The sequence below is a fragment of the Agelaius phoeniceus genome, chromosome Z (assembly GCF_051311805.1).
Source record: "Agelaius phoeniceus isolate bAgePho1 chromosome Z, bAgePho1.hap1, whole genome shotgun sequence".
Lineage (NCBI taxonomy): Eukaryota > Metazoa > Chordata > Aves > Passeriformes > Icteridae > Agelaius > Agelaius phoeniceus.
In genome coordinates, this window is record NC_135303.1 from 93,188,961 (window position 1) to 93,206,963 (window position 18,003).

The following is an 18,003-nucleotide window of genomic DNA, read 5'->3' on the forward strand; positions in this document are numbered from 1 at the left end:
TTTCAACTGTGCTGAGAGGATATTTGGAAGAGCAAGACTTAAGAAAATCCACAACAATTATTGCCAGACTTTAAAATTTCTGATCCGGGTTGAGTAGAGGTATTTTTAAGATGTTCTCTTAAGCCACTGGATTTGTTTTCTGCATTCCTGTTTCTAGATGAAACAGAAACAAGCTCAGAGATCAAGACCTGTCTGTAACCAAGCCCACTGGCAACATGAATGGTCCACACAATGGCCAAGCAGCACCAACTCCACCCCTGATACCTACACGGACAACTTTTGTACCTCCCGCTTATCTTTCCACAGGAAACAGATCTTTGGAGGTGCCTCAAACGCAAGAGCACCTGCTTCGAAAGATTTCTGTGGAAGATGCTGAGCAGGGAGCACTTGTGATGGCGGCAGCTCTTATCTAAGTGTCTCCCTGGAACTGCCTCCCATCCTCCCCCAGGCTTGTAAGGAAATGATGATGGCATTTGGCACTTTCCCCATGAAATTCCTGGCCGGGCTGTGAATTATCCTAGCTCACCAAGCAAGAAGAATAGGCGCTACCAAAAGCCCTGGAAGGAGCTGTTGGTACTTACCCAGATGTTTCAAACTTAATCATAAAATTAAATAAGAAGAGCTGTTCTAAAATTAAGGACTTAGACAGAATAGCCGTGATGAAGAGATTAAAGGACTTTTTTTCATTAACTAAATCATAACTGACATGGATTTGCAGGAGCTTCAGAAAAATTAAAGGCTCATCTCAGTCTCACTCAGAAGTGAGAAGTCTTTGAGAATCTATCCCAATACAACCATGCCCATGGGGTTCCCTTGATACTGAAGGCAAAAACTGCTTCTCACCTGAATTTAATTTCATGATGCTTCCCAGCTTCTAGCAGATATTAGAACAACTCAAAAATCTCTTCCCAGAATTTTTCTTGGGAAGTGTTTTGGCTAAATTAATATTTTCAGGAAGGAAACAGGTCCTCTCCCTCTTCCCATTTACAAGGAAGGGAGCAATGTAAAGCTAATGCCAGAAATAGGAGCCTCCACCATTAGAAATGTTTTATAATTAAACCGTCTATTTTCATGCTGAAATGCACAGTATTTGCTCTGCTGTAGGCACTTTTACAACAAGGGAAAGCTTCTGCTTTGTTTTCATGCTTTTTAAAAGCATTTCTTCAGTGATTAATCCAACCTTCCATCCAAATGCTCAAAGGCGATTTGCAATCAAGAACAAAGAGACACAGTTTATCCCCAGCTGCATCACCCTTAAAATCAGGCATCCTTTCAGGCCCTAAAAGCCTGTGCTGCACCCAGCTAATGAACAGAGCCCTGTGCCAAAAAGAATCTTATAATTTTAAAAGGAAATCACTGGTTTCACATGCCCCTGTGTGGTGCACAACAAGTGCAAGGAGTGGAGCAAGTGATTACCTGGCAGCTCTCTTGGTCCAGCCAAGGACAGCACGTGTATGGACTGCTCATCTCTTTGAGAAGCACACCCAAAAGTGCATTTGAGTCATGCCAGAGGTTCAGGGTAAATCACCCTGACCACAGTCTTTCACCACAGCTTCTCAGCCAAACCCACCACCTGAGGGCTCAGCCTCGAGGGGGAGTTGGCCACAGCAATGGTGCTGTGTGAAGTGCACTAGAAGAGCCTCATAAGGACATTCTTCCACTGTAATAATAACACACCTAATTCCAGGCTCTTTTGTTTGTTTTTTTTTAATTTCCAAGAGCGATTCCTTTTCAGGTTGTCACACACCAAGTACTGTTCTAGAATAACAGCTGCAAAACAGCTTTTTCTTCGCATATTATTGAGTAGAAAAGCCCTATAATCTTTCCAATAGCAAGATTAAAGATTCAATTCAATTTCTGGTGCAGAAGAGATATCATGGATTTAACTTGAGCACCCACAAGCACTTGCAGAAGGAAACTGAGCTCTCATCTCAGTGCCTCAGGTTAAGAGAACGGGTGTTACTCAGAATTAATCTGATCAGTGAAGAAATTCAGGGCAAAAGGTCCATCTTTGCTATTTGCAAAACAAACTCTACACTCTGAAATCTCTTCCTCCCACTAGAATGACTTCTTGTACAATGGTGGCAGTGCTGGAACACTCCCACCCCAAGAGATAAAGAACAGAATTGCTGCACTTGATTGTCCTCGTGGGTCCCTTCCAAACCAGGATATTCTGTGGGTTTGCATGAAAGAGGAAGAATAAAAATAAATCCATTTTGTGTATATCCCAGCTCCAAATGCTACAAAAGCCTGTAACAACCAGCAGCTGGTGCTGGAGCAGTGCCTCTCCTCAGGGAGGGAAGTTGGTCCTCACATAGGTCATGCTCTGTGCGTACCTACAACACCAGCTATGTCAGAAACTGAGCCTTGTGTGCCATCCTGGGCTGGGGGGAGGAATATTTACACCTTCCTAATATTTGCAGAAGCTGTGACAGACCTCCCCAGTAACTTGCATTACACACCATGAGGAATCACTGTATACACACAAAGCTCTGGCATTTACATGAATCTCAGGACAAGAAAAGCAGCTTCAAGTTGTGCCAGGGCAGGTTTAGATTGGCTATTGCATAAACTTTTTTTCACTGAAAAGGCTTGTAAAGCATTGGAACAGACTGCTCTGGGCAGTGGTGGAGTCACCAGCCCTGGAAGTATTCAAAAACCACACAAATGTGGCACTTGAGGACATGGTTTAGTGCTGAATATGGTGGTTCTAGGCTGATGGTTGTACTTGGTGATTTTACAGGTCTTTTTCAACCTTTTTAACTCTGTGATTCCATGATGTTCATGGTTATTAGGCATCCTGATTTCCAGATATGTTTGAGTTTGGGGCATTTCCTTGTGGTTGGCAGCACAGAAGGCAATCAGGATGGGCTGTACTGACGCAAGGCAGCCACTGCTCCTGCAGGGATGTCCACCTGTCCTGCCCCAGGAGTTGCAGTAAATCCTAGGGGCATTCAGCAGCAGAAATAACACTCAAAGAACAGACATTCCCATTCGGAGCTGTGAAGAGGGAGCTCTCACCAGCATGGCCACCGGCAGGAGACAACCTGCGGCAGACAGACAGACAGACAGACAGACAGACAGATGTACCTTCCTCAGCAGGTCCCTCTCCTTGCCGTGGCTGTCCTCCAGCACCTCCCTCTCCCCGTGAGCCCTCTCCAGCTCCATCCGCAGCCGCTCCGTCTCCTCCTGCAGGCTGAGGAGCTGCTTGCCATCGCCCTGCTGGGTCTGCTGGTACTGCTGCAGCTCCTTCTTCAGCTTCTCCACCTCGGAGGAGTGGGCTGATGTCAGCATGGACAGCTGCTCACTCAGAAGCTTGTTCTCCTTGTTCTGCAGCCAGCATCCCAGAAAGAAGAAGACAAGAGCACAAGTGACATCAATGCATGCAGTGATTCGCTGCAGAAGTAACCTCTCAAATCCTCAAGCACAGTAGGTGACAGATCCACAAAAACAAACGTTCCTATGCAGATGCTAATGAAGCTCATAAAGCTAAAAGCTATTTCTAAACTGTGACAAAAGCTCAATAATATTTTGGCAATGATTACAGAAGCATTTGTCAAATTGGTACTATGCTGATATCACTCAGAGAAAAGGAAAATAACTCTTGGTAGCCCTTGCAACCAAACCAACATACTACACTTTTATTACAGCTTCCAAACAGCATTGCTTAATATGATTGGTTTGCAGTTTTGGGGGGCTTTGTAGTATTCCTTTTGCAGTTTACCCTGCTATTTCTGAACCTCATGCCTGCAGAAACCTGGAGTGACAATGCAGAACTGCACTTCAAGCACAAGGAGCTCCCCAAACTCCAGTTTCGAGTCATGTGCTAGCTCAGCCATTCTTTCATTTGCTCAGGTTTTCACTTCTAGCACTTACCACTGATTTTCTCTCAGTTTTGAGAGCTGAAAATTCAGCAGACTTAGCTGATTTTTGGGCTTCAAATCAAAGTCAGTGGGCATTACATTGTGACTAATAAAACATAATCATTATTAGGCATCCCCAGGCCAAAGACCTAGAGCTTCATTAAAAGCCTACTACATAAGTTGTGCTGACTTTGGGTAGATAATCTTGATACCACAAGAAGCATTTTGAAACTTAAAATGCATTCTGGTTTTTAAGTTTGCTCTGATCATCCTTCTGGCCCTTCTTAAGGTGACCTCCCAAAGCACCCTCTCTCACTGCATCTCAGTGCTCTGAAGCAAGATAAAGACACATCTCAAATGGAAAAAAACAAGTAAATGAGGCATATTAACATTTTTTTCCTTTGTTCCCTAGTAATGAATTATTAATGAACATCAAAATTCAGCATTCGTATCATATTAGGAAATTATAATTTCTGCATGACCAAAGGCATTTCATAGAATCCTAGAATGATTTTAGCTAGAAGGGACATCATGTTCCCTGCCATGGGTAGGGACACCTTCCACTGTCCCAGGCTGCTCCAAGCCCCATCCAGCCTGGCCTGGGACACTGCCAGGGATCCAGGGGCAGCCACAGCTGCTCTGGGCACCCTGGGCCAGGGCCTGCCCACCCTCCCAGCCAGCAATTCCTAATTGCCAAGAGCCCAAAATCTGTGCCTGCCCTCTGGCCCTGGGAGCCATTGCCTGGCTGCTGTCCCTGCAGGCCTTGTCCCCAGTCCCTGGGCAGCTCTGCTGGAGCCCCTGGAGGCCCTGGCAGGGGCTCTGAGGTGTCCCTGGAGCCTTCTCTTGTGCAGCTCAACAGCCCCAGCTGTGCCAGGCTGGCTCCAGAGCAGAGGCTCTGAAGATATTTCCAAATAAATGCATTTTCAGGACCTTGGGTACATGGTTTTACACAGCACCCAACCAAGATTTTCATGCAAATACAAGATTAATGCACAGGAATGGTTCTGGGTTTTTTTTTTATTAAAAATTACATGAGAGAGCATTTACTGGGTTGTTCCCCACTGCAATCAGAGATTGCTCAACAGACCCTGTTAAACTCAAACTTGCCTTATTTTCAACCATTATCCAGTCCTGCAGATTTGAGACAGTCCTGGTTTCAACCCAGGCTCTGTGAAAAAAAACCAATTTATTTTGCTGCCTCAGGCAGATGTAACAAATTCCTCAGCTTGGTACCCAAACTAGTTTTATTCACAAAAATGCTCACAGAGATCGTAGTGCTTGCAGAGAGAGTGTAGAGAGCTCACAGTGTGTCTAAATATTGGCTGCAAGAACATGCAACACTAAACTAGGCACATGCCTTGTAAGTGTCTCAGGCAATTCCAACAGATTTAAAGAAAATTACCTGAGGGAAAAAAAAAAAGAGAGAAAGAATTGGTCGAATGTAAATAGAAAAGAAAGTGCTCCAGTGAGGATGTTTTGCAGCAAAATAGATCAAAATCCTTTTTTGTGTGCAAAAAAATCCCTCACCGATTAAAAAACCTAATTAAATGATTCCAGTTACAGATGCCAGAGCTTCTGAGCCAAGGCTGACGTACAATAATAGGTTTTAATGTTTTCAAAGAAAGATCTCTTCCTTAGGGGCACACGGAGGATTGCATCTCTACTCATGCGTGAGCTAAAGTAGCAGAAATAGAAACATTTTCTTCCACAGCTACTCAAAAAAAACCAACACAACTGCAGCTCTCCAGGTTACCTGCTATATGCTTTTTTTTTTTTCCTTGTAAAGTTAATTGGTATTTTCAAAGGTTGTGTTTATAGATTAGCAAGGACTGAAAGCAAGATCCTTCAGGGAAACTACAATACTGCAAACGAGCCTTGCCAGAAAAAAGATTCAGTGCACTGAGAAGAGAATCTGCTGGAATGGTGCTCCTCAGCACTTCCAAAGCATCCCAGGGAAACCTGGCAGCCCTGGAAGGATGGTTAAATTCAGCTCACTGGACAGACCACCACATGTAACCCAGAGCAGGAATTCTTTCCTGCAAAAGATACACAGAAAGCATCAAAGAAACTCCTACAAAATGGTCTGTGGAGAGACTGAGGGAGAGCAAGATGAGCTTGAGACCATTATTTCTGCCTGGTTAAAAGCTCTCCATGACTCCTTCCCTAAAGCAGATCCTTACACAATCCATGACAGGAAAGCCAATGTTAACCAAATACTGTTTTTTTTCCTTTATTGTTCCACTGCCACACTTCTCCTAGCAAAGAAATAGGGAAAAATACAAACTATAAAATACTACTGATGTTCCAGTGTCGAGTCCAGCTGCTCAGCAGATCCAACACTGACGTTCACACTCATTGTATGAGTTCAGCCCAAATTATCTCAACCTGGAATGACTCTTCCTATTCAATTCCACCAAAATACCTTCTGGATGAAAGGTCACACCTTTCAAACCTTATTCTGAGAGTTTCCCATTCCTAAGCTACTGCTAGCAAAATCTAAGTACGGAAACAGGCATTTTAAAATTAAACACCAGGATCTGGAAGCTGGACCCTGCTGCGGTGCAGTTAATGCACTGCAGCCAATTAACCCAGCAGTGAGGGTGACCACAGCAATGCAACCCCTGTGTGTCCTGACTCTGCACTGTCTGAGCCAACACAGAGCTACTTGTCATCATCCCCAACACAGGACTGCTCCTGTCATCCTGGGGTGGGGAGATTTCAGCTGGTGGATGAGCCATGTGGGATGGACAAGGGTCTCTGACAACATCTCAGAATAATAAACTGGAATTATCAAAAACTGGTGCTACAAATAAGGGGTAATCCCAACTGAAGGTGATGTTTTCCTACCTGTAAAAATTCAGTTTAAGGGTACAAGTAGATATGAATTTCCCTGTTGATATTAGTCAATTCAACTAGGTCCCACTCAGCATTTCTCATGATCACCCCTCAATATATTGTACAGCAACACAGAAGGTAATTTGCTCACAAAGTAATTTGCACACATTAGGAGGTGAAAAAATTATTCTGCTATGTCTGTAAAATCAAACCATTATTCCGCAGCTTATCAATGGCAAATGGCTACTGAAGAAAACACCCCTGTGATCAAGGAGTCACTGTAAGGTCATTAACTCATGCCACACAGGGATCTGTCACATCACACCATCCCAACCTCCCCTTACTCCGGGAGAATTGTTGTGTATAGCAACACAAAGTGAAGTATTTACCCAAATTGCTGTTTATCTTCCAGGGAATGTGACTCCCAAGACACACAGTTTACAACGCTAGAGGTGGCACACACTCTGCACACTCAGCGCCCACAGAGCAAAAAGCACAGCAGGGCAATTCAGCCCCAAACCCGTGACATTGGATGCCACGTGGAGCTGGCTTGGGTTTTCAAGCAACACTTTCTAAAACTGCTGTTCTATTTTCCCCCTCTGAGCCCTGCTGGGCAGTCCCCACAACAATTCCAGTGTAGCTTGGAGCACGCTGTGTCCCACCCTTACAAATGCTCAGCTGCCACCAACACGACTGTGAAAAATGCGTATTTTATGATTGGCTTTTCGCAAATATTAAAATGAATATTATATGCGTTATGTCAGAAAGTTATGCTATACTAATTTTTTAGAAGTATGTTAAATATAGTTTTAGATTATAACATAATGTTAAAATAGAAATTATGCTATGCAAGATACTTTTTTAAAGAAAGGACTTGCATCGAGATAGCAGCCATAGGACACCTGAATCTTTCAGAGAAAGAGAATTTATCGCTCTCTTATCAGAAGAAACGAACTTCTTCCCTCCTTAGTCAGCCCAGAAGATGCCATTAGGATTCAGAGGAAGAAGTTGACACTGACCAGACAGAATCCTTTGTTTGAAAGGAATTTATGCATCATGTGTGAGGTGTATGAATATGCAACAGGCTATTGTTTTTAAGGGTTAATCCTCTGTTAATGTGTGTCCTTTTTCGGGCTTATTTTGCCCAGAAAAGGTACCCGGACCATCCGTAACTCTTTGTTCTTATTGTCTCCTATTGTCCTAATCTCAACTCTTCAAATTTTCATTACTCTAATTATATTACTATTTTTATAACCATTTTATTACTATTAACCTTTTAACATTTCAAAAACAAGTGACTGGCGTTTTTCACAACGGCCCTTCCCACACGACACGGGAAGGCCCAAAGCGGTGGCTGGGCCGGGCCCGTCCCTGCACAGCCCGGGACGTACCTGCTCGTCCACCTTCCTCTGCAGCTGCACCACCTTGTTCTCCATGCCGATGTTGAGCTTCTTGAGGTGCTGTGCCGAGCGGGCCTCGATGCGGAGGGCCTGGAGCTGGCGCCGGGCCCTGAGGCGCCGCCAGTGGCACTGCAGCACCACGGCGGCGGCCTGGGCCCGGCGGAACCGCACGCGGGCCAGCCAGCCCCGGGCGTACTTCTGCAGGATGGTGGCCTTGTGCTCCATCAGCATCTGCAAAACACGGCCACAACGGGGCGGTCAACAGGGGGAAGGCATGGAATTGTGGAACAACAGAACAGTTTGGGTTGGAGGGACTTTAAAGATCATCCACCATGGGCAGGGGCACTTCCACTAGACCAGGGTGTTCTAAGCTCTGTCCAACCTGGCCTTGCAAACTTCCAGGGATCCAGTTGTGTCAGAATTCAGGACATCCCTTCGGCTGTCCTGGATTGCCAGAACCCCTGGCAAGGGGGCTCAGAGACCCTGGCACAGAGCCCAAGACACCTGTGACTTTGATTATGACCCATGGAAAAAGTTACCAACCTTATATGAGGATCTGCAAGCCACAAAAGTATAAGTAGAATAATAATCAGTTTGTCATAGGGTGAAAAATAGATTTTTTGGGGTTTTTAGAATGGAGGTTCAGGGGCAAGACTGAAGAATCTGGGCATGTCCAACCTTTCTCCTTCTCTTCTTGGCCTCCATCTTCTGCTGTGATGTTGGCATTTTTAGACTGGTTTAGAGTAGAAGCTTCCTGTCTAACATATGTGATAGGTATTGGAAAGTAATTGTAAATATTGTACATGTAGTTTTTAGTATAAAAAGATAACACTGCCCCAAGGGTGGCCAGAGTGCCTCTGACTGTCCTGCTGAGTGGACCTCAGCAGGCCAGGAGAAACAATTTTATAGATAAGAAACAATAAACCACCTTGAGACGGAGAACTGAAGAGCTCTGACTTCTTCGACTGCTGGGCTGGGAAAAGAGACTTTCTAACGTATCTCGGGGTCCCTCTGACCAGCAGAAGTCCCAAGACAGTTGCTCTGGGAAACCTGCGCCAGGGCCTCCCCACCCTCACAACCTTCCCAATATCTTCTCTAAATCTACTTTCCTTCAGCTTAAGGCCACTCCTGAAAGGTCACCTGTACAGCACCTCTGGTTTGGCTGCAACAAACATTAAACACTTCCCAAGCTGCTTGGAAAGGGCTTCTCCTCCAAGGAATGTCCAGCTAGATGCAGGTGCTGATGGCTGGAAATGGAGGCTGTGGTTTTGCACCCTCCTTCATGGACAGGAACTGTTCTCAATGGATGCAGGCAGAACACCTCTCCTAGGAGCCTGCTTGGTCTCAAAGACCTGCTTGGCCAGTGACATGAGGGGATATGATCCTGGTTGTGAGGACTTAGTGGGAGCAGGTGACATCTGCGCTCAAGTGTGACTTCGTGGACCACCTCAGAAGAGTACTGAGATCCACCAGAGTGACAGCTCCAGAATAAACACTCATTAACAGACATGCCAACACTCAGCAATGAACTCACTGTCCCCTCAGCATCAGACATCACCAGAACAGATCTGTAGATTTTTTTTTCCTGTGTTCTGCCTCTGCATTATGATAATTTTTACTGCAGATAAATGCTGTCCTGATGGGATTTCATATCATGTGAATAACCTTCAAATAAAACTATGAGTCCTTTCACTACAGTGTGCAGCTAGTTCTCCAGCATGATTCAATTCATAGTAATTTTTATCTGTTTTCATGAAATTTCTGGCATGTTTGCATTGAATTTCTTCCCCAAAATTTACAGCTATCTTGTCAGTCAGTGGCAGTTAAATTTTGCTCTCTAAAATTGAAGGCTGACATTTTAGAGATACAAACAACATGTTGTTAATAGCTTCCTTATGCTTCAGTCTGCTAAGGAAATAAATAGGAGAATTTGAAGATTACAAGACACTTTATTGTTATTAGTTTGGGTTAAGTTGTCTCAGAAAAGGTTATCCTATCAGCTTCTCTTATAAATATTTTGTTTCACCCTAAGGCTTTCTTTGCAGTTGCAAATTTTAATTCAGAATAAAGGGATTGTATGAATTTAAGATGCAGCAAAAATGACTGTGAAATGAGCTTTATATGTCTCCAGTCTTGGCATTCATAAATGGGGAAGCTAGGGATGCCCAAATACATACAAGAAACCCCTGCATTGCCTTGGGGACTTATTTCAGCTTTACAGAGAAATTTTGGGTGGGCACTGGGCATGCCCTCATCTCACAGATCATCACCCACTGCCCTGCATCTCTCGCAGAACATGCACTGGAACCAATACTTTTATCTAAAACCTATACCCCAGGTGCTCCAGAGATTAAGGACACTCAGATTATAGAGGCCTGGCCTTCAGACAAGTTCTACACCTTGTTAAGATTTGGGTGGCCTTGAATCTTACAGAGTTTAAGTGCTGGATCAGCTGCCTCCTCTGCAGAAGCTTCCACTTTAAAAAATAGATGCTGAAACAGCAGTGGCAGCACAAATTCCTTATCACCAGCTGCTGTGTCTCAAAGGACAGCCCTGGTGTCTCTGGGAGGTCACCAGGTGTCCAGATAATTTCAATTATTTCCAGGAACAGGCTTTTCCCTCTTGGAGCCTCTCACTTCTTGGAGTAGCCCCACAACCCAGTTAGGCACCAGTTTAGGTAACCACCAACACAGTGCTGGGTGTGAGGACTAGACAGAAGATTGTCCAAAGCTGTTCTCAGTTTCCTGACAGAGAGTAGCTGGAGAAAGACTTTGGACAAGTGATGAGGGGACAGGACAAGGGACAATGACTTCCCACTGCTAGAGAGCAGAGTTAGATGGGATATTGGGAAGGAATTCCTGGCTGTGAGGGTGGCAATGCCTTGGCACAGGGTTTCCAGAGAATCTGTGGCTGTCCCTGGATCCCTGTCCCTGGAAGTGACCAAGTGACCAGTGGACAGGGCTTGGAGCAACCTGGCATAGTGGAAGGTGTCCCTGCCCACAGCAGGGGTGGAATGAGGTGATCTTTAAGGTCCCTCACACCCAAACCACCACAGGATTCAATGATTTCTCACTGTACCACTGCTGTCACGAAACTCTAAATCTTTTGTGTCCTACTACAGGTTTAACACAGAAAGCTAAAGGAGAGACCTAATTAAAGAGATATTTCTATCAATAAATTACTTACTGCCTTCCATGACAGACCCTTCTTGTCCTCCTACCCTACTGGGAGCAGCCCCTGCATGCAGCTGCGACACACATTCAGTGGGATGGGGAGGTTTCAGTAGAGCATAGGTTAGACCAAATGACATTTCCACATCTCCACAACACCTCCTGGCACCACAGTGACCAACTCCATTTAGCTGCTCTGCTGAGGTGCTGCTGCCAAAATGCTTTTTGCTCGCACAACTTTAAATAGCAAAGCTCACCATCACCTTCGGTCCTCTGGCAACACTGGGGGCTGTCAGCTTCACAATGAACATCAACACAGCACAGCAGAAGTAAACATAAAGGTTCTTTCCTCATGCAAAGACCCTCCTAGGCGTGTACCTGGTGGTAAATCCTCCTGACAAACATGCCCCGAGCAAAAGCCTGGATGGTGAGGGTGGCACTGCAGACTCTCAGGAAGGCCCGGCGCATCCGCAGCATTCGGTACTGCTTCTGCAGGATGATGGCAGCCCTCGTCCTCCTCAGGTGCTGGAAAAGCCTGCAGTGCACAGAAGGAGGGTAAGCAGGGAAAATAAAACTCAACTTTTCTTCTGCTGCAGTAAGTTTTAAACCAGAGGGAGAGGAAAACTTTTGTCTAATGTGGCTTGGTAGTATTCAGGAAAGACCATCCCAACAGCTAGGGTGCTATCAGACAGCAGCCTCCATGCTATCAGACAGCAGCCATGGAACCCAGGAGCACTGGAACCACAGATCAACACGCCTCATTGCTCCCAAACAGCATTAAATCCAAGTATTCCCCAAGTTTTCCTTAGTTTGAACTCTCTGCCTTGCATCCTTGCTCTAGCCAGCACCCAGGTTGGCTCCATCACCTCCCTGACTATAAAAAGCACACTACTGACTCAGTGAAAACAGCAGCAAATTGATTTGACATTTAAACTGGTGTGCACTGCTTTGGCAACATTCCTGAGCAGAGCCTCGAGCCATTCAGAGACAGTAAATAATGAGGGATGTGGTCAACTCCGCACCATGTTGCTCCCATTCTCCAGCTGAACTCATGTTCAATTTGCTGTTACACTGGTTAATAAGTGCCCATAAACCCTCCATTAAATTTGATAATTAGCTTGTTTTGCTGGATTTATGATTCATTTATTGCTCTCAGCATGCAGCATTATACAGAAATTTGATCCCCTTCTTTTATTTTGTGAAAAGCGTATCAAAACAGAGAGCCACATCAGATTGGTTTATATATTCCTCTGATTGAGGCAAATGGTTTCTCATTAGGACCCACTGAGCCAGGGCTTCCTAAAGAGGATAAGGGATGGTCTGTCTCCAAAAAGAGACAGTAGTTACTCAGATGCCATCCCACCCTACAAACCCTGCACCAAGAGGGGAACTGAAAAATTATGTAGAAGAAACTCTGCAGCAGCTGGTTCTCCCTGACATCAACCCCTTCCACAATCACAAATAACACCATAAATTCAGCTAGTATCTCTGATGTTCTGCTGATTGTCTGGCTTGAAGAAGGGCCACAAGAAGGAAGGCGGCCAGTGTGTTGGGATGCTGCTGCATTGCTTCACTCTTCCCTCACATCCACCCTGTATCTGCCACAGCAGCCCAGCTCCAGCAGAGTGCTACCTACAGAAACCCCAGCAAGCCACTGACACAAGGGTTCCTGCACAGAAACAGTTAACATGAGGCTCCTTTATTATCTACTGTACACATCCCCCCCCTGCCAGTGATTTAGAGTCATTTTCCTCATTACAAAGGATACAGGCAATCAATCCTGAGAACTCCCCCTGGACATCAAGAGACACAAACCTTGTCTCTGCAGGGGAGGAGTGCATACCAACTAGGCAGCCCTTCCCTGGCTGATCCAAATGCCCTTTACCAAAGGCAGTCCCAGGAAAATATTAGTTCTGTGAAACACTTTCACCTAAATCCTTCAGAGAGCTGTAGTCACCTCATTACAACCAGATTGTCTATGTTATGACCTTGGCCCAGCACCTAGAAATTAAACTAATGTAAGTACAAACCCAGTTTGAGGCAAAGAATTTTGATCTCTCGCCCCTAAATAAAGCCAGCTAGAGGGGCCAGAAATAAGCCCCAACTTTAGCCCTTTAGAGTTTTTTTAGAAACTCTCACCACAGCGTTACCCACATGCACATTACTCATCTTGCTCTCAAGCCAGCGGAGCATTTCCAAAGCTCCTCATATGAAACGCCCAGGATGCAGCCAATTGAAAACCCAGGTGGCCAGAGGTGTTTCCACACCTGGCTCCCCAGCTGCCCCGCTCTGAGGCTCCCCAGGACCCACCTGCGTGCCAGGTGCCCGCGGGCGTAGCGCTGCAGGGCGAGGGTGGCTCGCCTCAGCCGCTGGTACCTGGCCCTCTGCAGCCAGCCCCGCACCGTCTTCTGGATCATGATGGTGGCAGCTCTGAACTTATCTGCCCGCAGCTTCTCCAGATATGCCACCTGGCCTGCACGGAAAAAGATCTTGGTACGGCCAAACTGGAACTTGTCTGGATCCTTTTCAAAAGCATAAAGGAAATTATATTTAATTGAGGTAAACATTCCTTTTTTGTTTGTTTTCAGTCTAAGTTGATCAGTAGATACAGAGTTAAAAACACTACTTTGAATCAAATTTATCAACTCACATCTCTTCTTAATTGGGTAATGAAGAAATTATTAGACTCCATTATTAAATACATTAGATTATTAGACTTATTAGACATTATTAGATATCATTGACATTATTAGATACCATTAGACTTACTACACTTGAGCATCTACACACCCATTAAGGAAAGCAGCACTAGGATTCAGTCTTAAACTCCATATATTTACACAAATTTTAAAGGGGTTTTGGGTTGGGCTATTTGTGTTTTGTGGATTTTTTTGCTTGGTTGGTCTTGATATTTTTTTGTTGTTGTTTGGTTTTGGTTTTTTGTGGTGCAGGTGTTTATTTGGCATTTATTTTATTTTGGATTTGTTTGGTTTTTTGGGCGGGTTTGGGCATTTTGCTTGGATTTGGTTTTTTGTTATTTGTTGGTTTTTACGTAAATAAAGAAATCACAGAATCACAAAATTGTTTAGGTTGGAGGGGACCTTAAATCTTACATATATCCAACCTTCCTGCCATGGGCAGGGATGCCTTCCACTACACCAGACTAGAAATGCAACACCAGAGCACTTCAAGAAAAATATTTATTTTTCAAAAAGATTAATGCTTAGATCTACAAAGTTATACATGTGCTGCAAAAAGCTCTGCAGCCAAGGGTAACACTGGGTGCAAAAAGCAAAAAGAGGAACTCAGTTGGGTAAATTCCTCAAAACCCCACAGGAAAACAAGAGATCAAACATTAAAACCTGCCTAAGGTGCTGTGCACATTCTGAGCCACTCAACAGCAAGAAATCTTTGCATGCACATTTGCAAATAATGCATACAAGCAAGCAAAGTTTTGGTAGGGTGAGGTGGCAAAACCTTCTGACTTGTTTGTGGTAAAGAAGTCCCAATCTGTGGGATGTTTTTTCCACATAGGACCACTGAAAGTCTCCCACACATCAAGAACAGGCATTTACTGCACATTTTCCTTACTCATTTGTGCAAAGAGTCATTTAATTATTGACTAAGTTTCATGACATTGTCCCAGGGTGGACCCCTGAAAAGTGCTCCAGCTGTGGCTAGACAAAACCAGAAGGAGGGGATGGGGGGACACATTTTTAGAAGTGGCTAGTCATTCATGCCCAGCCAGTGACAGAACACTCTGGATTTCACCAGCACTGAAATGATTCACTCCTCTTGACCACAACCAAGAAATCCCACGCCCCACTTGCTCCTGCCACCTCTTTGCAAGACTCCCTCATTTTGGGAAAACTCCCAGGCTGCCTGGGGTGGAGAAGCACCTGCACATGCAGCAGGTGAAGCTGGAGCAATTTCAGGCCACATCAAAGCCACGAGTTCTGTGCTTTTAGCATCAGTGACAAAGATCTGGTCCCAGCTCACCTTAATGAGGTCTTCCAGCAGGGTCTGACAGATCTGCTTCTTGTCATTCTTAGAGAGGTCTCTCTTGTTCATAAGCACACGGTACCTATTGAAAAAGTCAGGGTAGGACCACCTGAAAGCAAAGCACACGCTGGGTTAGTCTGCATGCTGGGCACTGTTTCACTAAAATAAAGTGCTTGGAGTCGTAGATGAGCCAAAGTGTGAAATATTTCAAGGGATTTCTCACCACTACCCTCAGCATGGACCAACTCCAAAAGGAGCTACCCACCCCCAGCTTGGCCCCAATCTCAGACACTGAATGACCATGGGGCCTTTCTAGCCTGGAACAGAAAGGCCACAGATCACCCTGATGTGCTTCCCAATCTGCTGCTCTTTACCACTCAAATGCAACAATGCTGTTCCCATCAGAAAGGAGAAGCTAACTTGGGAGAAATCATGGATCTCTTGATTGCCCAAAAATAAAAATTAAACAGCAATCTTCATAAAGTCATAGAGAATGAATCAAATAGATATTCTTTGGGTTTTGTGCTCCCAAACTCTGCTGAATACTAATTTCCATCCACTCCCCTAATTGCTCCATCTTGAGGTCTGTGACTGACACCCTTCAAACAAACACAAAATCTTTTGCCTCTGGAAAGACAAAGCAGCCCCTTGGAAGAGCCTCACTGTCTCCAGTAGCAAAGCCTCCAAAGAGGCAATGCTAATTGAAGGAATTAGAGCACTATATCCTGCTGCTAGAAATATCATCTCCCGCTGCTGGTGATAGATGTAGAGCCTGCAGACTGAGATCTTGAAATTGCTTCAGCATCTGCCAAGTTTCAGCCTTCTCTAAATTAACAGAGTGAGTTATAAACCCCTCAAAACCTAAGATTTTAATTAACACTAAATTTTTCCAGCAATGTCCAGAATGATCATTGATATTTCCACAAAATACACATAACAAGCATCAAAGAGAGACTGGAGAGAATCACAGAGGATTTGATTTCTGCCCTCACTCAACAAAACCACCTGTGGGCCTGATCCTTACCTGCAGGGATGCTCTGGCACCCAGGACAAGAGCAAACTGTGAAGAGCTGCCATACAGAAACATCCTCTTCACCCACAAGCCCCATGCATACCTTAACTTTTTGCATTACTGAACCAAATTTTCCCTATTTTTACACTCCTTTAGTGTGTGGAAGGGAAAATAAACAGCAAAGGGCCAGAGCATTGCTTGTGACAGGTCGTGGCCAGTTTGCAGTGGTGAGACTGAGTGAGACCACCTGAGCAGTCACAGCTGCCAGCTCTACGAAATGCATCATGAAACAAAACTGTTCAGGAAGGGCCCTGCACAATAATCTGCTCCAGCTGCTGGTATCTCTGGTGAAACACCCTGAAGGCTGGAAGCTGTGGTATTTGCTAAGACAGGCATATTGCTGATTTCAAAACACACAGCCAACAGAGTTTTGCGTCACTTCAGAAAAGGGGAGGAAAGCAAATGCTTTTTTTCATTGAAAAGAGGGCAGTAGAAGGAAATGTTTGCAAAGGGAATGAGAGAGCAAATGGGGAAAAAAGGTGGATTGGTAAACCACATGTAACTCCTGCATGGACACACAGCACCCAGGACACAACTAGTAAACAATAACAGGACTGGCAAAAACCAGAATACCCTCAGGATTGCACCTAAAGCCAAAGGTAAAATGGAGAGTTTGTGGGGGCAGAAGCATGAGGGCCACTGTGATGAAAGGATTTCCCATGCTCAGAATGCTCAGATTGGCTCTGTAACAGCCAGATTTAGTGCTGATTCAATCTCTGTTGCCATGGGCTAGTCCTGAGGCCAGGCAGCTAAGGCTACCCACCCTCAAATAACCAAAAGTACCGGATTACTACTAAAAAACCCCTAAGATGTCAGCTATGGGGAGCTCCCTCTGGGGAGGGAAAACTGAGCACAAAGATTTTGCAAGACTACAAGCTTGTGTCCTGTAAGGTTTAACTTAAACTTGCCTCCTCTTTGCTTTCCCAGTGCCTCTGTTTTATAATTACATTTCCCATTTTGCACTGTGCAAACAAAACCCGTTTTCATTTTAAGCAGGCCCGGGGTTTACACAGCTCCAAATCAAACCTGAGAGGAGAAGCAGAGCATGCAGAGCCCGAGGCACCCAGCCAAGCACACGAGGCTGGCTCGGGTACTGCTCGAGCCAGGGAAAGCTTGGGAGGGAGGAAGAGAGAAGGGAGGAGTATTCCCATTAACTTGCCAGAGTCAGCTCAGGCACTGGCATTATTAACTGCTGATATCTGGAGAAAAAACATCATCCTACAGGTGCCACCCAGGCTCTTCCAGCTAAGAGCTGATGGTGAAAAGGCAGAACACGAAACTCGGGGCACAGGTCCAAGATGGGCAGAAAGCAAAATCCATCATCTTCCAGGACCGTGGCAGAGATGCAGATCCCACAGCTGCCCACAAACAAGAATCAGACACTTGCAGAAATTCCTTAAAAATAAATCATAGGTCACTGCACAGTGGGTCTTCCTCCAGAGCCTGTCATTCTCATTTCCCAAGGCGGAAAAAAATTATTTTCTATGTCCATCCTTAATAAAAATGACTCACTTTTCAGGAGTAAGTCTCATCTGAGACATTGGAAGAGTCAGGGAGTACATCCCCTGGTTTCTGCCAAGGTGTTTGTAGGACTGGTGGCATGCACAGCCCCGCAGCCACATGTCCCAGAGGCTCACAGCCCCATGCAGAGCCCCAGGGCA

The 18,003-nt window shown here is 45.1% G+C and overlaps 1 protein-coding gene across 4 annotated transcripts in view; it reads right to left on the reverse strand.

The window, feature by feature from the left end:
- MYO5B (myosin VB) overlaps positions 1 to 18,003 on the reverse strand; it is a 147,769-nt gene that overhangs the window by 36,660 nt on the left and 93,106 nt on the right. For all 4 annotated transcript variants that reach the window (XM_077171520.1, XM_077171518.1, XM_077171519.1 and 1 more), the window contains exons 18-22: positions 15,268 to 15,379; positions 13,579 to 13,790; positions 11,647 to 11,803; positions 8,090 to 8,329; positions 3,091 to 3,330 (exon numbers count right to left, since the gene is read on the reverse strand). In XM_077171520.1, coding sequence (XP_077027635.1) covers positions 3,091 to 3,330; positions 8,090 to 8,329; positions 11,647 to 11,803; positions 13,579 to 13,790; positions 15,268 to 15,379 — 961 coding nt within the window. The remainder of the gene's footprint in view (positions 1 to 3,090; positions 3,331 to 8,089; positions 8,330 to 11,646; positions 11,804 to 13,578; positions 13,791 to 15,267; positions 15,380 to 18,003) is intronic.